Source organism: Crocuta crocuta, unplaced genomic scaffold, assembly GCF_008692635.1.
Source record: "Crocuta crocuta isolate KB4526 unplaced genomic scaffold, BGI_CrCroc_1.0 scaffold645, whole genome shotgun sequence".
Classification (NCBI taxonomy): Eukaryota; Metazoa; Chordata; class Mammalia; order Carnivora; family Hyaenidae; genus Crocuta; species Crocuta crocuta.
The window spans coordinates 1,462,594-1,480,435 of NW_027530190.1; the positions used below are offsets into that span (position 1 = coordinate 1,462,594).

At 37.9% G+C, this 17,842-nt stretch overlaps 1 protein-coding gene across 1 annotated transcript in view; it reads left to right on the forward strand.

The window, feature by feature from the left end:
• The window catches only part of ERAP1 (endoplasmic reticulum aminopeptidase 1), a 44,517-nt gene that overhangs the window by 23,082 nt on the left and 3,593 nt on the right, over positions 1–17,842 (forward strand). The window contains exons 10-18 of the mRNA XM_077765212.1: positions 33–104; positions 2,073–2,227; positions 9,327–9,406; positions 9,973–10,156; positions 12,117–12,273; positions 12,869–13,053; positions 14,021–14,182; positions 14,659–14,799; positions 15,356–15,437. Of these exons, the coding sequence (XP_077621338.1) occupies positions 33–104; positions 2,073–2,227; positions 9,327–9,406; positions 9,973–10,156; positions 12,117–12,273; positions 12,869–13,053; positions 14,021–14,182; positions 14,659–14,799; positions 15,356–15,437 (1,218 nt within the window). The remainder of the gene's footprint in view (positions 1–32; positions 105–2,072; positions 2,228–9,326; positions 9,407–9,972; positions 10,157–12,116; positions 12,274–12,868; positions 13,054–14,020; positions 14,183–14,658; positions 14,800–15,355; positions 15,438–17,842) is intronic.

A 17,842-nucleotide genomic window follows, 5' to 3' on the forward strand; every position in this document is an offset into this window, starting at 1 on the left:
CTGAAAATACTTTGTTTATTTTTGGTCTTCAGATTTGCCCTGCAGATGGCACCCAAAGAATGGATGGCTTTTGCTCCAGGAGTTCACATTCATCTTCATCCTCAGTAAGTTTCTACATCTGTACATGCTACACCTAAGCACATATTTTTACTCCACACTCTTTGAAGGAAATCACTGTGCTAAACACTCTAAGGTTCCTCATTCTATCATTCTTCCTCTGCAAAAGATTGTATTTAAACTATACCAGACCAACAGTCTTTTAGAATTTTTCTTAAGAGGGATCTACACAAGGGAGTTGAATAGCATTCTTGGGTAACACATATCACTGGTACTAATTTGTTGAGCTTCATTCTCTGTAAAGCATTGAGTGTATGGCATGTTTCTATGGTAAATTAGGGCTGGATCACAAAGGCTATGTGGATTATTTCCATAGCTTTTCATTTGTGAAAAAACAAGGGCAGTAAAGCTTCTGGAGGACTTACTATGTGTCAGATAAGCATAAGCACTGAGGTGTTTTACTTCTATTTTGCACAATAAGACCATGAGTGGGTTGCTTTTATGTCTATTTTAACAGATGGGAATATGAAATCCAAAAGCCTATGCTTAGTAAATGACAGAGTGGGGATCTGAATTTAGATCTAATTCATGTTTTTAACTGTTAAGCTATAAAGAAGTCATAATATTTGAGTCACAAAACAATGTGAGCCTGTTTACTTGGACTTGTGGAATATTTTTCTAAGTGGCAGAGGTTGAGTCTAGAGATTCAACTAAATTTTAGTCACCATATTTTAATTTTTTTAATTTTTGGTTTTTAGAGGTCACTTTATTGAGTAATTTCTTTAAAAAATTTTATTTATTTTTAAGACAGATTATGAGTGGGGGAGGGGCAGAGAGAGAGGGAGACACAGAATCTGAAACAGGCTGCAGGCTCTGAGCTGTCAGCACAGAACCCGATGCGGGACTCGAACCCACAAACCATGTGATCATGACCTGAGCCGAAGCTGGATGCTTAACCAACTGAACCACCCAGGTGCTCCTATTCAGTAATTTCTAGATTTGTTATGTAGCAAGTTTTGTCTTTTTACTAGCTCTTAAATATTTTTAGAAGTTTTATTTTTAAAAATTTTTTAGGGTTACCTTTCTTTTTTTAAAATATAATTTCTTGTCAAATTGGCTTCCATACAATACCCAGTGCTCATCCCAACAAGTGGCCTCCTCAATGCCCATCACCCATTCCCCACCTCATCCGCCCTCAGTTTGTTCTCTGTATTTAAGAGTCTCTTATGGTTTGCCTCCCTCCCTCTCTGTTTGTAACTATTTATTTTCCCTTCCCTTCCCCCATGGTCTTCTTTTAAGTTTCTCAAGATCCACATATGAGTGAAAACATATGGTATCTGTCTTTCTCTGACTGACTTATTTCACTTAGCATAATACCCTCCAGTTCCATCCACGTTGCTGCGAATGGCAGGATTTCATTCTTTCTCATTGCCAAGTAGTATTTCATTGTATTTATAAACCATAACTTCTTTATCCATTCATCAGTTGATGGACATTTAGGTTCTTTCCACAAGCTTTTTTAGTATCAAAGAAAATATTCTCTTTTGAGCTTATGACTGTTGAGTATGGACCATCCTGGTGCTACCACGTAGGAAGTACAGGCTATTGACTGATCATTTTTTCTCACCTTTCTTCTCTGAGAGCCAACAGTGTTATAAGAGGTGTTGAACGCCTGGCTTCTTTGTCTCCTTTCTCTGCCTTCATTCCCATGCCTGCTTTTTGCAGTGTGCCACGCCCCTGGTAGGCCCAGTAGAACCAGATACAGTACCTCCTCTCAAGACATGACCTACACATGTAAAGGAAGAGCATGAAAAGCAGTCATTGTTATAATGGGAATGCTTTGGCAGGAGACAGTGTGGGGAAGGGAGGAAGGCAGGGTCTGGTGAGCAGAGGAAGGGATGAGGAAGAGTTTCACAGAGGTTGTCAGCAGGAAGTAGCCCTGTGAGTGCAGGCTTGGGCTCTCTATTAGAGTTGGGCGAGTGGTCACGTGTCTGTTTTTTCTGTGTATAAATCAGCACTGGCGACAGGAAGGCCCTGATGTGAAAACCATGATGAACACATGGACGCTGCAAAAAGGCTTTCCGCTGATCACCATCACAGTGAGAGGGAGGAACGTACACATGAAGCAAGAGCACTACAGGAAAGGACCTGATGACACCTCAGAAACTGGGTAATGTACATAGAGAAAAGCTCATTTTGTTGCCCAGGTAATACCTGCCTTGTAAGATGAAACCTTATTTTTCAGAGTGCTCTTAATAGATGCTAAAATATTTCCATGAAAGCTCTGTAAGGATACAGAGGTGATTACACACCACCGTCTTCCCAAAAGGATAACAGTGACTTTAAACCTTGGTTCATCTCACTAAAGCTGATAATATGTAATTATTTTAACATTCTCATGTTTTGTAGTTTGATAGGATGGTAATTTCCGGTTACTGATTTGACGTGACCACTACTAAGTTACAAGAGTGCCTGGCATTTGGGTTTTAGCTGAGAGCATAAACATTTAGGTGACATCTGGGGATTATGAGACTCCGTTCTCTTTTGGAAGTCAAAGTTCAATCCTGGAACGTGTTTGTCAACTTTAACACTTCAGAGAGACATCACTCAAAGGAGATGGTGTAACTTGACTGACTCTAGATAGGCAGTATGTAAAAAAAAAAAAAAAAAATTATTTTGAAATAATTTCACACTGAAAGAGAAGTTGCAAGAAGATCACAAATAATTCTCATGTATTCTTTATCTAGATTTGCATATATGTTAAGTATTGGCCACATTTGCTTCATGATTCTCTTTCTCCCCTTCCGTTCCCTTTTCTGCTTTGTTTCTTTACAGTTAGAACCCAAAATACATATATAAAACCTAAGATAAAACTTTCCATGTACAATCCAAAATACCAAACAGTTAAAAATATATACTTTCTATAGCTGTATCTTTTATATTGTCTCTATATAACATATGTATTATTGAAATATAATTAACAAACAGCATCCTGTTAGTTTTAGGTATAAATCATACTGTTTCAATATATTTTCTGTGTTACAAAATGATAACAATGATAAGTCCTGTTACCATCTGTCACTAAATAAAGGTATTACATTATTGACAATATTCTTTAGGCTCTAAGTTACATCCATGACTTATTTATTTTATAACTGGAAGTTTGTATTTCTTAATCTTCTTTACCTATTTCACCCCCTGTCCCCTTCCCTACCCAGTTGCCTACAGTTTGTTTCTTTTATATATGAGTCTGTTTCATTTGTTTGTTTGGTTTTTCAGATTACTCATATAGGTGAAATCATGTGATATTTGTCTTTATCTTTATGACTTATTTCACTGGACATAATATGTTCTAGGTCTCTATTATTGCAAATGGGAAGATCTCATTCTTTTTTATGGTTAATACTCCATTGTGTGTGTGTGTATGTATATCCTAATGTGTGTGTAACACACACATCTTCTTTATCCATTTATCAATAGACACCTAGGTTGCTTCCATATCTTGCTATGATTAAACACTACTGCAGTGAATAATACAGTTGCATGTATCTCTTCAGATGGATGTTTTCATTTTCTTTGAATAAATACCCAGAAGTGGAATTGCTGGATCCATATTGTAGTTCTATTTTTAATTTTTTGAGCAGTTTACATACTATTTATGATAGTGACTGCACCAATTTACGTTCTCACCAACAGGAAAATGGAGCCTTCCATTTTCTCTACATTGTTGCCTACTCTTGTTCTTTTTCTTTTTCTTTTGCTTTCTTTTTCTTTTTCTTTTCATCATGGTAAGTGTACTCTTGATTCCCCATCACCTATTTCACCCATCCTCCTGCCCCCATCTTCCATCTGGTAACCATCAGTTTGTTCTCTATAACTAAGAGTCTATTTTGTGGTTGGTTGTTGGTTTCTCTCTTTTTTCCTTTGCTCATTTTTTTTTTGTTTCTTAAATTCCACATGAGTGAAATCATATGATATTTGTGTTTCTTGGATTGACCCCACTTAGCATTATACTCTCTAACTCCATGCATGAAATCATGGAAATGGCACAATTTCATTCTTTTTTTATGGCTGAGTAATCTTTNAAAATTATATTCTATATATAAATATATATTCTATATATATAAATATATATATATTCTATATATATATAGAATGTATTAAACATATACATGTGTATGTATATATAATATAATATACACACATATATACATACACATATATACCACATCTTCTGTATCCATTCTCTTGATGGGACACTTGGGCTGTTTCCCTAATTTGGCTACTGTAAATAATACTGCCATAAACCTCAAGGTGCATGTGTCCCTTCAAATTAATGTTTTCATATTCCTTGGGTAGGTACCCAGTACTGTGATTGGTGGATCATAGGGTAGTTCTATTTTTAATTTTTTGAGGAAACTCCATACTGTGTTCCACAGTGGCTGCACCAGTTTGCATTTTCACCGGTAGTGCACAAGGGTTCCTTTTTCTCCACATCCTTGCCAACACTTATTTAATGCCAGCCATTCTGATGGGTCTGAGGTGATATCTCATTGTATTTTTGAATTGCAGTTCCCTGATATGTGATGTTGAGCATCTTTTCATGTGTCTGTTAGCCATCTGTATGTCTTTTTTGGAGGAATTCTGTACACGTCTTCTCATTTTTTAATTGGATCATTTTTTGGGTATTGAGTTATTAAGTTCTTTATATATTTTGGATACTAACCCTCTATTGGATATGTCATTTGCAAATATTTTCCATTCTGTAGGTTGCCATTTAGTTTTGTTGGTTATTTCCTTCACCATGTAGAATCTTTTCATTTTGATGTAGTCCCAGTAGTTTATTTTTGGTTTTATTTCCCTTGCCTCAGGAAACATATCTAGAAAAATGCTGCTATGGCCAATTGCTTGTGCTCTCTTCTAGGATTTTTATGGTTTAAGGTCTCACATTTAAATCTTTTTTTTTTTAATGTTTTATTTATTTTTGAGAGAGAGAGAAAGTGTGAGCAGCGGAGGGTCAGAGAGAGAGGGAGACACAGAATCTGAAGCAGGCTCCAGGCTCTGAGCTGTCAGCACAGAGCCTGATGCGGGGCTCGAACCCACGAACTGTGAGATCATGACCTGAGCCGAAGCCGGATGCTTAACTGACTGAGCCACCCAGGCGCCCCTCACATTTAGATCTTTAATCCATTTTGAGTTTACTAATGTGTATAGTGAAAGAAAGTAGTCTAAGTCATTCTTTTGCATGTAGCTGTCCAGTTTTCCCAACACCATTTGTTGAAGAGACCTTTTCCCCATTGTATACTTATTTCTCTTTTGTCAAAGATTAATTAACCATATAACCATGGGTTTATTTCTGTGTTTTCTATTCTGTTCTAGTGATCTGTGTGTCATGTCTTATGCCGGTACCATATTGCTTTAATGACTACCATTTTGTAATATAATTTGATACCTGGCATTGTGATACCTTCAGTTCTGTTTTTCTTTTTCAAGATTTCTTGGGCTTTTCAAGGTCTTTTGTTGTTTCATAAAAATTTTAGGATTGTTTGTTCTAGTTCTATGAAAAATGCAATTGGTATTTTGATAAGAATTGCATTAAATCTGTAGATCGCTTTGGGGACTGTAGACACTTTAACATTATTCTTCCACTCCATGAGCATGGAATGTCTTTCCATTTCTTTGCATTGTCTTGAATTTCTTTCATCAGTGTTTATAGTTTTCAGAATCCAGGTCTTTCACCTGTTTATGTTTATTCTTAGATATTTTATTGTTTCTGGTACAATTGTAAAATGGGATTGTTTTCTTAATTTCACTTTCTGCTCTTTCATTATTAACATATAGAGAAGCAACATATTTCTGTCCATGGATTTTGTATCTTGTGACTTCACTGGATTCATTTATCAATTCTGGTAGTTTTTAATGGGGCTTTCAAGGGTTTTCTAGTATGGTGTCATGTCATCTGAAAATAATGACAGTTTTATTTTCTCCTTACCAATTTGGATGCCTTTTATTTCTTTATGTTTAATTGCTGACTAAGACTTCCAGTACTATGTTGAATAAAAGTGGTCTTGTTCCTGACCTTAGGGAAAAAGCTTTCAGTTTTTCACCATTGAGTATGATATTGGCTGGTTTTGCATGTAAGGCCTTTATTATATTGAGGTACGTTCCCTCTAGACTTACTTTGCAGAGGGATTTTATCATTAACTGATGTTGTACTTTGATGTTTTTTTTCTACATCTCTTGAAATGATGATATGGTTTTTATCTTTTCTCTTATTAAAGTGACATATGTTGATTTTTTATGAGTGTGTGAATATTGAACCGCCTTTGCATCCTGGTAATCTGGCTTGATGGTGGTATAAGATTTTTTTTAAATGTATTGTTGGATCTGGTTTGCTATAATTTTGTTGAGGATCTTTGCATCAGTATTCATGAGAGATATTGGCCTTTATTTCTCTTTTTCTTATTTCTAATTATGGCCTTTTCTTTTCCTTTTAAAGGAGATTCCTTAACATTTCTTTTAACGTTGGTTAATGGTCATGAACACCTTTATCTTTGGCTTGTGCTAGAAACTCTCTATTTCTCCTTCTATTCTGAATAACAATATTGCTGGGTAAGTTACTTTTCGTTTTCATTTTTTCCCTTTCAGCACTTGGAATATATTCTGCCACTATCTTCTGGTCTGCAAAGTTTGTGCTGAAAAATCAGCTGGTAGTCTTATGGTTTCCCTTCTTTGTGACTTTTTGTTTTTCTTTTGCTGCCTTTCTTTAATATTTTCTTTTTAACTGTTGACATTATAATTGTAATATATCTTGGTGTGAATCTCTTTGGATTCATCTTGTTTGGGAGTTCCTGTGCTTTTTGGACCTGAATGTTTCTTTCTTTCCTTAGGATAGTGAAGTTTTCAACCATTATTTGTTTAAATATGTTTTCTGCCCCTTTCTTTCCCTCTTCTCCTTTTGGGACACTATAATGTGAATGTCACTTGATGTTGCACCACAGATCCCTTATATACTGTTCTCATTTTTATTTATTTATTTATTTATTTTTAATTTTTTTAAATGTTTTTATTTATTTCTAGGAGAGAGANCACCCAGGCGCCCCTACTGTTCTCATTTTTAATTATTATTATTTTTTTTTTTGCTATTCTGATTGGATGATTTACACTATTCTGTTTTCCAGATTATACTATTCTGTTTTCCAGATTATTGATCTGTTCCGTATCATCTAATCTCTGCTGATTGTTTCTATTGTATTTTTCATTTAAGTTATTCAGCTCTATGACTTCTGTCTGGTAATTCCTTACATTTTCTGAATCTTTATTGAGGTTCTCCTGGTATTTTTCCATTCTTCTCCTTAGTTCAGTGAAAATCTCTATGACCATTACTTTGAACTCTTAATCAGGTAAATAATTTATCTCTATTTCAGTTGGGGTTTTTTTGTTTTTTTTTTTGAAAATTTTCTTTTGTTGGGATTATAATCCTTGTTTCACTTCATATGTATATTTCTCTGAGTTAGGTGGAAGAGCTACTTCTCCTGGTCTTTGAGGGACTGGCCTTATGTGGGCGCATCCCCTATGTGGATTGTGTGTGCCTAGTGGTTTTGACTGTCTAGTGGAAGCTGAAGTGGGATGGCAGGAAGTGCCTTAGGACAAACTACCCCAAGGCTATCCTGGTGGAATGGCTGGAGCTAAATTGGGAATGGGCCAGGGTTTTCAAACATTCTGTGCTGGGGCTGCCCTGGTGGGACAACTGGAGCTATAATGTGCATGGACTGGAGGTACTGGAGCATTCCTTCCCCGGCACCCTGGAGAAACAGTTCGAGTTGGAGGGGATGCAGCCCTGGTCGGATGTCTAGACCTGAAGTGGGAACAGGTGCAGTAGGGGCCTAGGCTGTCCTTCACTAAGGCTGCCAATGGCAAGATGGCTGGGGCTAGAGTGGGTATAAGTGAGGAAGGTCCTGGGATATTGTTCTGGGGCCACCCTAGGAGGACAACTGGAACTGGTGTGAACTAGGGATCTTACACGTGGTGGGGTGTCCCTAGCCAGCTGGTTATAGTGACTGAACCCTGTTCCTGTCCACAATATCATGGTTTAGGGAGAATATAAACAGTAGTGCTCACCAGAGTCTATGACTACAGAAAGAGTTCTAGAAGTTTCCTCACTTTGGTGGATGCTCTAAAATTAGTCAGTGGATTTCCTTCACTTATAATCTAGTGCTTTAGATTTCTATTTGTCATTTCCGAGGTCAGGCAAGTCTGCCTGTGGGGACTTTAGTAATATCCCTTCCTCACTGTGTTAGGTTGGGATTCCTCTTGTTACCTTGTCTCTGTCTCCTCTGTATGATCCCTCTATCATTTGTGTGCAGAAGCTATTCAGGCAGCCCTCTGTTCTTTTTCAGGAGGAATTGTTCTATATGTAGGAATAGATTTGGTGTATACACAGGAGGAGGTGAGTTTGGTGTCCTCGTCTGTTGCCCTCCTGGATCCAGAGTAGCTTCTGGTTTTTTTTGGCTGAAAGAAATTGTTCCCTGAAATAGTTCAGTTTGATATTTCCATAGAAACAAGAATGTTCACCTGTGTAAGCACAGTATAATTATCAAAATTATGAAATGGAATCGATATAATAGTTTGATCTATAAACCTGATTTCACTTTTCCAGTTGTCTTAATACTATCTTTATAGCTAAAGAAAAAAATTCTGGTTCAGGATTCAATATAGGATCATATTATATTGTCATCCATGTTCATTTTTTTTCTTTGCTTCCTTCAACAGTTCCTCAACTTTTTTTCTTTTCTGACCTTGGCATTTTTGAAGAGTACCTGCCACTTTTCTTAATACAATGTCTTCCAATTTTTATTTTCTCCTGTTTCTTCATGATGAGATTCAGGTTATACATCATTGGCAGGAATTTTACTGAATTGAGGTTGTATTCTTAATAAATTATTTAGGGGTCACATGATGGCAATTTGTGCCCTTACTGCCGGTCAGAGTTTTTAAGGTAGGACCTCTGAGCTCCAATCAGCCAACCGCTGCAAAGGATGCCAGAGTTCCCTTGAGCCCACATTGCTAGCTCTATGAAGAAGTCCAAGAAGAATCAATATTGCCTGAGTTGGCACCCCTTGCAAGACTGGAAAACAGGCTGGTGTTGTTTTGACGTCTTGGCCATAATAGTTTTAGTACCATCTTTTAAACCAGCCAGTGTCTGGCATATGGTAGATGAATTAATAACTGTTGAAGTGAATCAACATATAATCCATCCTTTCTTTAAGGTACCTGTGGCATGTACCATTGACTTTCATTACCAGCAAATCAGACTCAGTCCAAAGATTTTTGCTGAAGACAGAAACAGGTAACTTATTATAGAAATAACTAGGTTAAGCTAAGAAACTGGAAATGTGTAAGACTTGGGTACCAAGTTTGTTGTACTGTTTATCTTGGTTAAAACAGAAGGATCAGGTCAACCTTTATATTCAGCAAATTTTTGGCTTTCTGTTTCTAGTGAAGATAGAAGTTTCAAAATATTCTCTGGTGTCAAAAACGCCAGTAATCCTGCCAGACCGAGATTAAAGCAGCTGAATTCTATAATGCTAAGTAGGAGGGATTACTAGTGAAAATTCCCCATTACTTTGTTAACATTGCTGGATTATTTTATATGTATGACCTGAAATGTGGCTGTATTCTTCTCCTAAATCTATAAATCTGAAAAAATTTGTGTTTAAAGCTAGTGTTGGCTTTTATCTATTAGAATGGACTTTTCTGGTTCCTAAAAGAAATGTGTTCAATATGAAACTCATTTCAGTATTAAAATTGTTCAATATTAAGCTTCCCTTTAGTTTCTTTGTCCAGTCTCTGATCAGAAAAGCTTTCATCAGTGAAAAGAGAAAATGGAACTTTGATTTATTTTATTTGCTCTAGATGTGCTCATCCTCCCTGAAGAGGTAGAATGGATCAAATTTAATGTTGGAATGAATGGCTATTACATTGTGCATTATGAGGATGACGGATGGGATTCTTTGAGTGGTCTTTTAAGAGGAGCACATACAACAATCAGCAGCAATGATCGGGCCAGTCTCATTAACAATGCATTTCAGCTTGTCAGGTAATACAAACTCCTCAGGGTCTTGGTTTATTTCTGAAAGCAGCTGTTAGTATTCAAATGGTTGATTTCTGAAGATGAAAATGATTACTTGCTAATAAGAAGTTGAAAGGTGTTTTCCCCTAAGTTCTTACAATCAAAGGTTGCTTTCAGTCTTATGGTTAGCCATGTGTCTGTGTCTGCAGAGTAAGGTAAAGAAAGTGACCTGTATATCAATCTTTTTAAAAAATGTTTTTATTTTATTTTTTAAAATTTTAATGTTTTTATTTATTTTTGAGAGAGAGAGAGCAAGTGGGGGAGGGGCAAAGAGAGAGAGAGACACACAGAATCTGAAGCAGGCTCCAGGCTCTGAGCTGTCAGCACAGAGCCCATCACAGAGCTTGAACTCTTGAGTTGTGAGATCATGACCTGAGCTGAAATCGGACTCTCAACCAGCTGAGCCACCCAGTTGCCCCTAATGTTTTTATTTATTTTTGAGAGACAGTAAGAGAGACAGATGTGAGCAGGGGAAGGGAAAGGGCAGAGAGAGGGAGACACCGACTCGGAAGCAGGCTCCAGGCTCTGAGCTGTAAGTACAGAGTCCAACGCGGGCTCGAACTTAGAAACTGCGAGATCATGACCTGACCTGAAGTCGGACACTTAACTGACTGAGCCACCTAGGCGCCCCTAATCTTTTTCGTTAACAACTCAGATAAGACTGATGCAAAAGGGTGTAGAAAACCAGGAGACCAACATCTTGGAGAAGCCCCATGTCTTGTAGCTTTTCCGGCCCTGCTCTAATGCAGGAGGTTTCTGCCCTGCTGAGTCTTTCATATTCTGGAAGCCTTCCTAGACCATGTGGCTCAGTACCAAGCTTTTGCATTATGTCTCTTGGATTAAAAAGTTTCTACCCCCAACTTCTCAAACTGGATACCTGAGCTTCACAGCAGCTGTATGGAGTTGTTGAGGACAGTGTTTACTCTAATTTTTTGCCTTATGGCAATGGCTTTTAAGGAAATGGTTCCTGGGGTGCCTGGGGGTGGCTCAGTCCATTAATTGTCCAACTCTTGGATTTTTGGCTCAGGCCCTGATCACATGGTTCTTTTTGTGAGATTGAGTCCTGTGTTGGGCTCTGTGTTGACAGCAAGGAACTTCCTTGGGATGCCCTCTCTCCCTCTCTGTCTGCTGCTGCTGCTGCTCTTCCTCCTCCTCCTCCCCCCCTCCTCCTCCCTCTCTCCCTCCCTCCCTCCCTCTCTCCCTCTCTCTCTCTCAAAATAAATATTTAAAAATAAACTTAAAAAAAGAAATGCTTCCTATACCTGAAACTCAAATTTCTCCAACACTTCCTATGTACCTTTGCTCTAAATGTTGAGTTCTGCATTTCTCACCTCTCAAGGTGGCAAAAAGCAATGGGCCATCAAGGCAGAAGTGGTTTATCTAGCTGTTTCTGCCTCACTGAGACTATTTCCCTCTATAATATTATTGCTTAATTCTTAGAGGGTTTTGTATTTACTTACCCTGCCCCTGAGACTTAACACCTGGCCTCCATAATGAAGGGTTTACACCTATATTCACTTTCTTTTTGAAGTGATTATAAGAATGTATTCAATACAGACACTCAGACTTTTGACTGAGTGGCAATCTCTCCAACCAAGATTACTGATTTTGATGAAAATTGCCATCTTACTCTGGAAGTTGAATACTCAATCCATTGTTTCACAGAGGGAGAGATGCTGACCTGTATCCTTTTTTTCTTAACCACAAGCAAACCCTGCCTCTACTATTATTCAAGAACCTTCCTCCACAGTGGTAAATAGGCCAGTGTTACGTGTGAAAGACAAGATACTTATAGAAGCGTCACTATTGTTAAGAAGGCATTTCTATCTGACCAGTGTTTGGCTGGGAGGTGAAAATACCTTTTGAAACAAAAAATTGATTTCCTGCATTTTTTTAAAAACTGCTAACCATGGTGTCTCTTGACCAGCAACGGAAAACTGTCCATTGAAAAAGCCTTGGATTTAACCCTATACTTGAAGCATGAAACTGAAATTATGCCCGTGTTCCAAGGTTTGAATGAGCTGATACCTATGTATAAATTGATGGAGAAAAGAGATATGAAGGAAGTGGAAAATCAGTTCAAGGTAGATTTCGTGTGAGTGTGGGAAAGCATCCTTACCCTTGTGAATATATGTATGTCCTCACATATATTAAGGAAAAGTAAATAAAAATTAATTCAGTGTTTAGACTGACTAGCAAAGATTGGGGTCTTACTAGACACAGCACTGTAAGAATCTGTATTTAATTTTTATGGGTTTGTCATTCCCTTCTTTCTGCAAATCCTTTATTTCATTTTACTTCTGTATTTGGATGGTTGCTATTACGATACTCTATGACTCAGGTACTTGAAGGAGAGGCACAAAATCATCATTTTTGGCAAAATGTCATGAAGTCTTTTTGTATAATTACTCTCAAAATGTAGTGCTATCAACTCTGTTTCAAAAATGGCATGATTTTTAAATGGGTGAAGGCATATTTATAAATGATTGTTAGGTATATAGTAAAATCATTATTGTTTTTGACCCTTTTAGAATTCAGTATAGTCAGAATGACATGGTTTTAAAATAAGAGTTGGATTAAGCTTTAAAAATTAGTCCCCGTCACCCGAGGGTGTATTGGCTTGTATAAAACATGAAATGGCCTGGGACCGTTGTGGTGACACGTGTGGCTTTCTTGCAGGCCTTTCTCATCAGGCTGCTGAGGGACCTCATTGATAATCAGACGTGGACAGATGAGGGCTCAGTCTCACAGCGAATGTTGCGAAGTCGGCTGCTCCTCTTTGCCTGCATGTGCAAGTATCAACCCTGCATACAGAGAGCAGAAGCCTATTTCAGAGAGTGGAAGGAAGCCAATGGAAACTTTAGGTCTGTATTTACTGAACAACCAGTTTGTTCATATGAAGGGTATCTTTTCTGTTTTTCATCATCGGTGCTAAATGTTGGGAGGAAGAAAACAAGTATACATAAGTCTACTCTGCTGTACTTTTTGGGAAAATAAATTTTTAAGATTCATCTATGTATCTCTCAACTTTGTTTTAAGAAATGCTGAGAGGGAATTTATATATATTTATATATAAATATAAATAAATATATGTCAAATATTTGTAGATATATATATCTACAAATATATATTATATATGTAAAAGTCAAATATTTGTAGAGTTCAAATAGAATTAGAATAATTCCCATTTAATAGAGGCAACAGTCAGAACTAAAACAACTGTCCTGGATAGGAACAGAGGCAGGGCCTGCCATAAAGGTAGCTTCTTCGGGCCTCCAAAGTCCCTGATGGCGTGTGTATAGTACTTGCTGACACTATCTAAGCGAAGTAGGATCTTCTTGTATTTGGAATTTATTCTTGCTATACCTAAGGACTGTTATATTGGGGGCTTAATCTCTTCAGAAAAGATTAAGCCAACAAAAAATACACCTGCCTCCATTTAAAGAAATGCTTCCAAACAGTGGTCCTGTTGGATTCCTGACCTTTGTTCATGGATTACTTCTTGAGTCTCGTTTGTGTTTCTTTCTTTTGGTTTAAACAGTGACTAACTTTTGAGCTACCAGCATCACTGAAGTACGTTAGATATGTTGGTATTTATCAAAGTGCCATTTCACGTTATGTTTTTGAGAGCGGTGCTTAAAACCGAATTTTACATACTTTCTTGTGCCTCTTTCATAAAATCTAACTGAAGGAAAGAGGTTATTTTTGTTGACATTTCCAGGCACGTTTCTCTGATTACCAGGCAAGTTTCAGTTTGTAATTGGTCACCATTATACATCCAGACACACTTCCTACATCTCAGACCCTCACCAGGCACGTCCTTTTCCACAGCCTGCCCAGTGATGTAACCTTGGCGGTGTTCTCTGTGGCCGTCCAGAACCCTGAAGGATGGGATTTTCTTTATAGCAAATATCAGTCATCTTTGTCCAGTACCGAGAAAGACGAAATTGAATTGGCCCTCACTATTAGCCAGAACAAGGAAAAGCTTCAGTGGTGAGTAATTCATTCATGTTTACATGGCCAAGAGGAATTAAATGACAACAGCACTTTCTGACATTATTTTTGTTCTCTTGGCCAGGAATTGCCTATTCTGCTGGGAACAGTTAATCAAGTGGGCACACATCTAATGAGTATGGTAGTTAATTAGGGAAAAGCAGACATTAGGAAAAATATTTAAAGGAATATATATTTGTATGTTTTTAAAAGAGCATGTTTAGAAATACATACTAGATATGCCTTTCTTATCTATTTTCTCTTATGAACAAATGTGATTACATGAGAATGGATGTTGTGAACACTCTATAAATGTGAGTTTTTATTATGTACATCTAGCAGGTTTATTAGCTCTCTAGTTACCTATTTGGTCTTTATTATTGACAGATTTGCTTTTCTTTCACACGTTATTTTATTAAAGTGATTTACAACTTTTCCAAGGATTACTCATTGTTACCATTTCTTAAATTTTCTAGGCTACTTGATGAAGGTTTTAAGGGAGATAAAATAAAACTTCAAGAGTTTCCACATATTCTTAGTGGTGTTGGCAGGAACCCGGTGGGATATCCATTGGCTTGGCAGTTTCTGAGAGAAAATTGGGATAAACTTACACAAAAGTAAGTAGTGCCAAATTTGTGCTATGCCTAGAAAAGTCCATTAACCTGGCTGTGTCTTAGCTTTGTTTGTAAAACAACAGTGATGGTCTAAAGAGATGTGTTTTTTTTTTTATTGCAGATAGCAAGTAGAGATACTTCAAAAATATTCTTAGAAAATATAAAATTCAAACTTTAGTGCTAACTAATGAATCTGGGTAGTCAAGTTTTCCATTCCAATCCCTCTCTGCATCTGCTGACCAACCGGGAGGCTTCTTCTGCACAGTTAAACCCACATCTTGTGTTAGCACTGCTGCTTGTGTGCACCTGCGCGTGTCTAGCTCTCTAGCACTTCTGAAGCCTCTAGCACTTTCTTTGGGGTACTGCATCTTCTCTTCAGCTTTTGGGGTATTTATATTTTACGGTGATATCTTAACTCATTGGAGGATGGGGATCGTGTCATAGATTTTTTCATGCCTAACCCCTTTTTAGTGAACTTCTGTAAAATTACGTGGCACTTAAAAACACATGTTAAATGAATAAATACTTTATGATGCATCTTGACAAATTCCATTTCCAGGTTTGAACTTGGCTCATCTTCTTTAACCATTATGGTGGTGGGAACAACAAATCAGTTCTCCACAAGAGCACGGCTTGAAGAGGTAAATGCAACTTTTAAATTTAAGTGACAATTAACTAATAAATATGGAGTAGACAGAATAAGGGTATGAGGAGTTAGGAATGGATTTTGTCACTTAGTAGATGTTCTTTTTGGATGTTGTCATGTTTTGGACACCAACCAAAATCAGTTATAAATAAAGTATTGAAAACGATGACTTCGTCAACATGTTAAGAAGTCTTAGCTCTGGCATAAAATTTTAGGGCTTAAAAATTACTGGAGGCCTTTAATCTTTGTTTATTAGGATGTTAAAAGTTGTCATTAGAGGTATAAATGCCCTAGGTGATCATTTGGCTGTTAGGAAAGAGGCGAGTCTGGAATCTAGGTTCTCCACTGTCTAGATTCATGATTTCTTGTTACTTATTTATATGCCATGTATTTGCAGAAAGAATTTTAGGCAACTTGTAAGGTCCGTATATAACAGAAATGTTAAATACGGAAAGGCTGCATAATTGACAGAAAGAGGTAACTGTATGAGGGGTTGATGCTGATAATTTGTTGCAACTGTAAATGCATCACCACTAACTAGCAGTTAAGAAAACACTGAGAAAAGCATATGAGTTATTTCCATTGTCTGGTAAGAGGGAACCTGGAATGTAAATGTTTTCCACAAAAGCAGACTTTTCTTATCGTCTTAAACTTTGATTAATTGGATGTCTAGATCATTGTCATGTGATGTTCCTTCTCTAATAATGTTTTCTAAAGGTATAGAACAAGTTTTACATGGCTTTAAAGGTATGTTGCCTTTAGATAAAAGCTGAGAGCCTAATACTAATCTTTTAGGAATACTTCATTGTATAGTCTGGTTACACCATGACACATGTTTTGAAAATGTAAAAGAGACACTGGGACGCCTGGGTGGCTCAGTTGGCTAAGCGTCTGACTTTGGCTCAGGTCATGATATCACAACTTGTGGGTTTGAGGCCCGCATAGGGCTCTGTGCTGACAGCTAGCTCAGAGCCTGGAGCCTGCTTCTGATTCTGTATCTCCCTCTCTCTCTGACCGTCCCCTGCTCACACAGTGTCTCTCTCTCAAAAAAATAAATAAAACATTTAAAAAAATGCAAAAGAAATGTTGCATCCCTTATCTTCTCTAGTTTTCATTAGCTTCATGCAGCCTTGTAAAATTAACTTGCACCTAATTCAAGATTGAACTCTGGTGAGGTCTACAGCAGAGCTGTTCTTGGTGATGACTGAAGAGTAGTCGTGGGCTATGAGTAGTGAGACAGCTGTCCATAGACCAGACCTATCACAACAAAACATTTCATTCAGACACTTGCTTATTCATGTCTTTTCTCATTAATTCTTTAAAGATATTACATTTTTATTATAAGGGAAACATGGTTTTACGTTCTGGGGCTATGGCGATGAGCAGGGTAGACAAAGCCTTTGCCCTCATAGAGGGAATCATTTATGGACAAATCAACCTATGTCAGGTGGTTACATGTTCTGACCATGAATAAGGCAGGGTAAGGAAAGAGTGACAGTATGGGTTGGAGCTTTGTTCTCTGGGAGACCTGTGAGCAGAGCCTGAAAGAAATGCAGTTGTCTTTTGTGTGCAAAGGAAACATCAGGTGCAGTAAGCCCTGAGGTAGGGCATGGAAATGGCATCTCCGGTGTCATCAGAAGGGCAAGCGTCCTACTGGCAGGTAAAATGTAGAAGTCAGTTTGAGCCTTTCTCAGCCCTCACATCCAACTCATCCTGAGTCTTTTTGGCTCTGCTTTCAGCATATACACTATATCTGTACACTTGTCTGCTTTTACTCCACTCCAAGGTTTTCTCATCTCTTGCCTGGCCTATGGCTATAGCCTCCTGAATGGCTTCCCAGTTTGCCAATACCAAATCATTTTCCACATCAACCCATGATTGACTCCTACCTGTTCAGCTTGGAATAAATCCGAAGCCTTTCCTTGATGACTTTTTGCAAGAGACCATGATGACTGGGGCCTTGCCCACCTCTCCAGCCCATTGTTATGTGCTTTTCTGTGTCACATTCATACAACACTTGAGTCACTTGGGCACCTCCTCCTCCTGGGCTACCAGGGCTTGTCTCTGAGCCTCTGAATTTCTTCTTCTTCTTTGTTTAATATTTAATTTTGAGAGAAAGCAAGGGAGTGGGGAAGGAGCAGAGAGAGGGAGACAGAGAATCTGAAGCCCGACATGGGGCACGAACTCAGGAACTGTGAGATCATGACCTGAGGTGGAAGTCAGACACTTAACCGACTGAGCCACCCAGGTGTGTCAAGCCTCTAAACTTCTTATCTCTGCCTGGCTTGCTCTTTCCCTAACTTGTCAGTGGAAAGGCTCGTTTTATCCTTTAGAGGTCCCAGATCACATAACACCTTCCCAGAATACTCTGTCTAAAGTAGGCCACCCCCTTCCCAGTTA